This window comes from Colobus angolensis, unplaced genomic scaffold, assembly GCF_000951035.1.
Source record: "Colobus angolensis palliatus isolate OR3802 unplaced genomic scaffold, Cang.pa_1.0 Scaffold26, whole genome shotgun sequence".
Classification (NCBI taxonomy): Eukaryota; Metazoa; Chordata; class Mammalia; order Primates; family Cercopithecidae; genus Colobus; species Colobus angolensis.
In genome coordinates, this window is record NW_012115821.1 from 2935814 (window position 1) to 2944741 (window position 8928).

Genomic DNA, 8928 nt, shown 5'->3' on the forward strand with positions numbered 1-8928 from the left:
GAGTAGCTGGGACTACAGACACGTGCTACCATGCCTGGCTAATTTTTGTATTTTTTGTAGAGATGGGCTTTCACCATGTTGGTGAGGCTGGTCTCGAACTCCTGACCTCAAGTGATCTGCCCTCCTCAGCCTACCAAAGTGCTGGGATTATGGCATGAGCCACCGTGCCTGGCCTCTACTTTTATTATTTATTTATTTATTTTTATTTTTTGAGATGGAGTTTCGCTGTTGTCACCCAGGCTTTATCAATGTTTGAGCAGGACCTAAGGAATGAGACATTCTAAGCATTACTTTTTGTTTAGCTTTATACTGATACATTATGGAGATTTAAAAATTCTTACGGGTTTTCTAAAATTACTTTTAGTATGGATGGATGAATGGGACAGGGTCTCTCTCTATTGCCCAGGCTGCTCACCCTGGGTGAGGTTCCCAAGTGGTTTCTCAACTTACACTCCCACTAGCTATTTGATTGTACTTACTTTTACTCTCCTATCAGCTGCCTAAGAGTTCTTCTTGTTCTGGATCCTCTGTGTTCCTCATATTGTTCTTAATTGTTTTTATGAGATAGAGCTGTTTTCTTTGTTACAGTGATACAACTGCATGTAAAAATGGTCTTTTTTAAAGCTACGTGTTCTGATTTTTATGTATTTGCCTTATCCAGACAGTTGAATTTCTGAATGAAAAGCTGGAAAAGAGGGAGGCTCAGTTATTATCTCTTAGTAAGGAAAAAGCACTTCTAGAAGAAGCTTATGATAACCTGAAAGAGTAAGTATTCTGCAAATGTGAATAATGTTACACATTTTCTGGAAGCCTGTATACTTGGTACATATTTAAGAATGTTTTTGAAAGTAAAATGTTTTGTAATTTTATCATTATTGAAAGTTGTATGGCTTTCAATTATAACCCTAAAGATTACTTTTCTCTTTTAATTGTCTTTACCATATTACCTTTGCCATTGAAGAGAGTCGTTTTGCAAAAACTGCAAAACTCTCTTCTTTCATTTTTAGTCTTTTAGTATTAGAGATTTAAAACATGTATTTAAAGAAAACTGTGTTATACAATAACACAGTTTTGCTATAAGGAGCTCATTGGGAAAATGTGACTCAAGAAGATTCAGAATTGAATCATTGTATTTACTTTGCTCTTATTTTTGCATGTCAGATATTGGTGACATTTCACTTTCTAACAGGTTTTCTTTGAGGTGTTTCAAAATAAATTTAACAAGGGAAATTTCCTTATTTTTTTTCTTAGAAGTTAATAGGCCTTCAGCTGTTCTATTTTAATAAGGTATATGTCAGAGAAAAGTTATCTTCCTTTTGATAATTGAACTCATGTATACCTTTGGGATATATAAACACCATCCTCATTCTCAAATATTATTTTAAATTTAGTGAAATGTTCAGAGTGAAAGAAGAAAGCAGTAGCATTTCTTCCTTGAAAGATGAGTTTACTCAAAGAATTGCAGAAGCAGAAAAGAAAGTTCAACTAGCCTGCAAAGAGAGAGATGCTGCTAAAAAGGTAATTGAAATTTAAAGTAATATTAATTAAACTCCATAGAGACATAGATTTTTGAGTAATGCATTCATCATATTTTGATATTGGAAAAAAGAGAAGTAAGGTGAAAAGGATATCATCTATTAACATTTAAATTGTAGATTTTTGGCCAGGTGTGGTGGCTCATGCCTATAATCTCAGCACATTGGGAGGATGAAGTGGGTTGATCACTTGAGCCCAGGAGTTAGAGAGCAGCCTGGGTAACATGGTGAGACCCTGCCTCTCCTAAAAAATACAGAAAGTTAGCTGGTCATGCTGGTGTGCGCCTGTGGTCACAGCTACTCAGGAGGCCAAGGAGGGTGGATCGCTTGAGCCCAGGAGTTCAAGACCAGACTAGGCAACATGGTGAGACCACATCTCTACAAAAATTACAAAGATTACCTGGCCATGATGGCAGGCGCCTGTGGTCACAACCAGTCAGGAGGCTGAGGTGGGAGGATCACCTGAGCCTGGGAGGTTGAGGCTGCGGTGAGTCGTGATCGTACCACTGCACTCCAGCCTGGGTGACAGAGTAAGATTCTGTCTCAAAAAAAAGGAATTTATTCTTATTTATATTTTCATATTAAAACTTGGTTATATATCTGAATTTAGGTTTTGTATATCATTTTCAAAGCTGTTTTCTTAGTCTTAGTAAACCAAGGTTAGTAGATTAACTGAACAAAACTTACAGATTTTTATTGAGAATGTGATTATGGATAGCTTCTTTGGATGAGGGAAAAATGAGAACTGTACTTAGAGTGAAAGTAATTCTTTATGGTATTCACAGATTTCTTTTTTATTAGGAAATCAAAAACATAAAAGAAGAGCTTGCCACTAGATTAAATAGTAGTGAAACTGCAGACCTTTTGAAAGAGAAAGATGAGCAGATCCAAGGGTTAATGGAAGAAGGTGCGTAAAGTATTTGGTTGACTATGTAAGAAGTACTTGCCACATAACTAGCTGATGCTTCCTAATTAAAAATACTGAAAGCAAGGAGGGTTTGGAAGTAAACCGTAGAAATAGTAGGTGACAGTTTACAGAAGAATGAGGAGTAAGATATATTGAGACAGAGATACATGTTTCTAGCTTTTGTTTTTAGGGAGTAAAAAAAAATAAATCCCTATAAAATTGACAGAAATTTGTGTGCTGCCCTAAGAAAACTTTAAACAGGTCTTAAGAGCCTATCATTTAAACCAAGACATTCAAAGTGTATGTATAATTCTGGGATTTATGTAATATCTGAATACCTAGCTTGGCTACTATATGATACTGTATTGTTCTGGCATTCGATAGTGAATTTTTCATTGTACTGTTTTAATTTTTAAATTATTCAGCACCTTTGTCTCTGAAAAGATTTAAAATTAACAGGGTTGGCTGGGTGTGGTGGCTCATGACTGTAATCTCAGCACTTTGGGAGGCCGAGGTGGATGGATCATTTGAGGTCAGGAGTTCGAGACCAGCCTGGCCAACATGGTGAAACCCTGTCTCTGCTGAAAATGCAAAAATTAGCCGAGTGGTGGTGGTGCATGCCTCTAATCCCAGCTACTCGGGAGGCTGAGACAGGAGGATTGCTTGAGCTTGGGAGGTGGAGGCTGCAGTGAGCCGAGATCATGCCACTGCACTCCACCCTGGGCGACAAAGTGAGGCCTTGTCTCAAAAAAGTGAATTAAAATAAAATTAACAGCATTATAGAAATTAAAGATCTATTCATGAAATAAATCATTACAAATGGACAGTGAATTAATTTCTTCATGTAATATCCTGGAAGACAGGAGGTTTTGGAAAAGGTGGTCAAGTGAATCTCTCTTTTTACTTCTCTTGTTGTTAATTAAAGTTTTTGTAGTTATAAGAGTAATACTTGCTACTTGTAGAAAGTTTTGAAGTTATAGGAAAATATATGAATAAAGAGGAAAAGTAGATTATAATTCAGTATTATAAGGAACTATTAATTTTTTCTAGTTTTAATGTATTTTTCCATGCATTTTTAAACATAGTTAAGATCATATATTTAATTTGCATTCTTCCTTCTCTTATATCTCTCTATGCCATTAAATGCTTTTTATCATTATTAATGGCTACATTAAAGTCCATTATATGGGTATACCATAATATGTTTTACTGTCTCTAATGCTGTATATTTATTTCTGTAATGTTAATATTACAGTTAGTGGTAGGATGAATGTTTTTGTGCTTAAATCATTGAACCTAAGTGAATTTCCAGAGAAAGTGTAGAGTTTGAGAACAGTTGGAAGCAGTCATTTCAAAGTTAGCTTTACTCAACTTTTTAATTTATTCAACTAATATTTATTGAAGAGTTAGTATGTCAAATATTATGTTTGATACAATAATAAATATGACACACTCTGTCCTTTAGGAGCTTAGTGTAGTGAGAGGGAAATATAGGAACACAGATAATTATAAAACACAGTTCTAAGCTCTAAAATAGAAAAATGAAGGAAGAATTGTTATAATTATTTTCTCAAGATGTCTTGAAGTTATTGACTGCCTTGCCTTATAATATTGGAGACCTAGGGCAAGGCTGACTGCATGGTTTTCTTATTTTTAAAAAGTTATTTAAAATATTAATATCAAATGTTACTATTTTGTAATTTAGTAATTTCGTCAGAGAATGGACTGATGTCTTGTTTTGCTTAATGAACCTTTTTACAGAGAAAATAGAGCAATTTCACATGGGAGTGTTTTATATTCACAGAGTATTTACATTTTACACAAGGGTATTACATACTGTTTCCGCATGCCCCAGAAATTTTTTTTTTTTGAAACAGAGTCTGACTCTGTTACCTAGGCTGAAGTGCAGTGGCATGATCCCAACTCACTGCAACCTCCACCTCCCAGGTTCAAGTGATTCTCTTGCCTCAGTCTCCCAAGTAGCTGAGACTATGGGTGCCCACCACCATGCCCGGCTCATTTTTGTATTTTAGTAGAGACAGGTTTTCACCATGTTGGCCAGGCTGGTCTTGAACTCCTGACCTCAGGTGATCTGCCTGCCTCGGCCTCCCAAAGTGCTGAGATTACAAGCATGAGCCACTGTGCCTGGCCTGAAGTCACATTAAAGGATAGATTCTACTATAAGACTTGATAGTTTTTAGAAGCTTTTAGTTATTTGTGCTCTCTCCACCAACCTCTAATTGTGAATATTTTGTTCAGCCACATTTTAATTTGGAAAACATTTTTAAAGAAATGCTTTAAATACTTTAACGAATATACCATTTTTAAGATCCTGATTATGCCATTTTTAAAAATCAGGATTTTAGTAGTAGCTATTTGTATGACTGATATGATAATTACCTTTTTCCCCAAGAAAATAGTCATTTTCTTTGCAGTATTTTTTTAAAAACCCTAGCGTCAACTACCTAGATCTACGTCAAAGAGCAATAGTTCTTAAAAACACATTTCTGAAATTCATAATGACCTTGTAATTTCTGACAGAATTTAGAATTTGAGAACAAAACCTCCTCTTAGAGTGGGCTTGGAGAGTGGAATTTAGAGAATCAGCCTATGATTAAGTGGATGAAAATGAATTTATTCTCTAAAACTTACCATTCCCATCAGTTTAATTTGATCTTCACAAAAGAACATTTCTCACCAGCATCTTGGTTTGAGGCTTTTGTTGTTTTGTTTGTTTTTGAGACAGGTTCTCGATCTGTCACCCAGGCTGGAGTGCAGTGGTTCGATCATGGCTCACTGCAGCTTCTACCTCCTGGGCTCAGATGATCCTCCCATCTCAGCCTCCTGAGTAGCTGGGACCACATATGTGGGCCACTAGGCCCACCTAATTTTTAAAGTTTTTTTTGTAGGGACAGGGGTCTCACTACGTCACCTAGGCTTGTCTTGAACTCCTGGGCTCAAGTGATTCTTCTAGTGTTGGGATTATAGGTATGAACCTCCATACACATTGAGTTCAGTTTTTGAGTGTTGCCCTTTGTCTACCTCTTAACTATATTACTGATATTACAGGTAAAAATTAATATGAAACTGACTGAATAGGTAGGGTAATTTTTCTGTGACTGCACATGGCCCTACATATTCAGTCAGTTTCATATTAGTTTATTTCATATTGATAAGTAAAGCCTGTTATGAAATCAATCATATGTATCTTGGACTTTCTGTGGGTTATAAAACATATACTGTTACTTCCTTAATTTGTTGTAGGGAGGAATAACATACTTGCATCTGGTAGTCCAGGCCAGACCCAGTCTTTTGTCTGTGCTCCTCCTTCCTCTCAGGTGGACCCACACCAGTTTTCTTCTTTAAGTCCCAGTATTAACTTGGAAACTACTTAATGATCTAGTAAGCAAGGAGTTTAGCAGGTGCAAATTATAGGTATTTCATAGGGTATTTTTTTCTAAATTTATATTTATGCTGATTTATAATGAGTGAAATATTAATGTAACATATATGTGTTCTTTTTTTTTAAATATTTACTTTTTTGTCAAAGGAATAAGTTCGCCTGTCAGTGGAGGATGGGATACTTCAACCTGGGGGTTGAAATCAAACACTGAACCTCAGAGTCCACCAATAGCCTCTCCTAAAGCAATCACAAAGCCAGTTCGGAGGACTGTGGTCGATGAATCTGAAAATTTCTTCAGTGCCTTTCTCTCACCAACTGATGTCCAGACCATTCAGAAGAGTCCAGTGGTATCAAAACCTCCAGCAAAATCACAACGACCAGAAGAAGAAGTGAAAAGCAGCTTACATGAATCCTTGCACATTGGACAGTCAAGAACTCCTGAAACAACTGAGTCACAAGTAAAAGACTCTTTGTGTGTTTCAGGGGAAACTCTGGCAGCAGGTACTTCATCACCTAAAACTGAAGGCAAGCATGAAGAAACTGTTAATAAAGAATCGGACATGAAGGTGCCAACTGTAAGTTTGAAAGTATCTGAAAGTGTAATTGATGCGAAAACAACTACGGAAAGTATATCTAATATTTCTACACAGTCTCTCACAGCAGAAACAAAGGACATGGCTTTGGAACCTAAGGAACAAAAACATGAAGACAGGCAGAGCAATACACCTTCTCCTCCTGTTAGTACCTTTTCATCAGGTACTTCTACCACCAGTGATATTGAAGTTTTAGATCATGAAAGTGTAATAAGTGAGAGCTCAGCGAGCTCGAGACAAGAGACTACAGATTCAAAATCAAGTCTTCACTTGATGCAGACATCATTTCAGCTTCTCTCTGCATCTGCTTGTCCTGAATATAATCGTTTAGATGATTTCCAAAAACTCACTGAGAGTTGCTGTTCATCTGACGCTTTTGAAAGAATAGACTCATTTAGTGTACAGTCATTAGATAGCCGGAGTGTAAGTGAAATCAATTCAGATGATGAATTGTCAGGCAAGGGATATGCTTTAGTGCCTATTACAGTTAATTCTTCAACTTCAAAGTCTAAAACAGTTGAATCTGCTGAAGGAAAATCTGAAGAAGTAAATGAAACATTAGTTATACCCACTGAGGAAGCAGAAATGGAAGAAAGTGGACGAAGTGCAACTCCTGTTAACTGTGAACAGCCTGATATCTTGGTTTCTTCTACACCAATAAATGAAGGACACACTGTGTTAGACAGGGTGGCTGAGCAGTGTGAACCTGCTGAAAGTCAGCCAGAAGCACTTTCTGAGAAGGAAGATGTTTGCAAGGTAACTCCAGTAGGTGGAAGGGATTTTTAGATGTGCTTTTCAGAGATTAAATCATTTGTTTTAAAATATATTTTCATTGATGCATGATAATTCATACAGATTTAAAAACACAGGCTTTTGCCATTTCAATGTAGCATTAAGGACCTTGAAGTTCAACAATTCTTAATATAATTTGAAATTTCTCCAAGGCAATTATGGTAGAATAAGTTGATACTTCAATATAGTTAAGCATGAAAATTTTCATCTTACATCTTTATTGTTGAGTCCTTATCACTTTAAAATTCTGTTATGCTCATTAGTATGTCAATTTGCAAAGGAATATTTTCTTACATTAACATGTATCTTCACCTCCTTTGCAGATGGATGTGCCAAAAAAACCTAAATGTTATGGTTTTTCTTGTATCAGAATTTGTTTTTGCATGTTTACATTATTTGTAGCAAATATTAAATGATAATTTAAGGTTTTTATTATTGGTGCTTTTCTGTTGTTAGTATTTTCATTCATATATAAGGAGTATATATATTGCTTCAGTTTGTTTTCTGTTTATGTTATTTTTGAGATCTATTGATAGCTATATTTCACATGAACAAGAAAGAGAAATGTGTAAGGAACAAAAGCATTGCTTAGGATTGACAAATTGCTTCTACCTAATACATGTGAAAAGAAAGTGATATAAATTCTTTAACTAACATTAAGTTCTAGTTTTGGTTTTTACTGTGATTTTTAGATATAGAAATTGAGTTGGATCTGGCATCTTTAATAGACTTCTGAGATGTAGGATGTCTTGAAGAAATGTCCTGTAAGTGCCATGTATTGAATTACTTAATTTTTTTTTAAAGTGCCAGATTCTGTTATTCAGGTTAAATATTCACAAACAAAAATGCTGTGCAATAATATTTCAATTAGTAATAGCTATATACTGTAAGATATATAATAGGAGTTTGAATTCTTAGAAACCAGCACTAATTACTATCAGATATTTTTGAATTTCAGTGTATTTAAGAAGGTAAGTGATTTCTAAGTTCATCTAAACCAAAGTCAGGTAAGACTTTATTTTTTTAAGTCCAAAAAGGAACCATTCCTACTCTTTTTATACTTAAGTTTATCACTGTTTGAGCAGGACCTAAGGAATGAGACATTCTAAGCATTACTTTTTGTTTAGCTTTATACTGATACATTATGGAGATTTAAAAATTCTTATGGGTTTTCTAAAATTACTTTTAGTATGGTTGGATGGATGGATGAATGAGACAGGGTCTCTCTCTATTGCCCAGGCTGGTGTGTAGTGCTGCGACCACGGCTCCCAGGGTTTCTCTCTGTTGCTCAGGCTGGTGTGCAGTGGTGCGAGCACAGCTCATGGCAGCCTCGACCTCCTGGGCTCAAGCAGTCCTCCCACCTGATCCAATCTAGTAGCTGGGACCACAGGCTCGCACCATGCCAGGCTATTGTTTTGATTTTTAGTAGAGATGAGGTCTCACTGTGCTGCCAGGCTGGTCTTGAACTCCTGGGCTCAAGCAGTCCTCCCATCTTGGCCTCCCAAAGTGCTGGGATTATAAGCATGAACTTGTGTCCAGCCCTACTTTTATTTTATTTTATTTATTTATTTTTTGAGACGGAGTCTTGCGCTGTCGCCCAGGCTAGAGTGCAGTGGTACAATCTTGGCTCACTGCAACCTCTGCCTCCCAGGTTCAAGTGATTCTCCTGCCTCAGCCTCCTGAGTAGCTGGGACTACA

The 8928-nt window shown here is 36.3% G+C and overlaps 1 protein-coding gene across 1 annotated transcript in view; it reads left to right on the forward strand.

Annotated features, from left to right (window-relative positions):
• Window positions 1-8928, forward strand: part of TMF1 (TATA element modulatory factor 1) — a 37139-nt gene that overhangs the window by 2369 nt on the left and 25842 nt on the right. Inside the window, exon 2 of the mRNA XM_011947296.1 lies at window positions 5993-7207. Within this exon, the coding sequence (XP_011802686.1) occupies window positions 5993-7207 (1215 nt within the window). The remainder of the gene's footprint in view (window positions 1-5992; window positions 7208-8928) is intronic.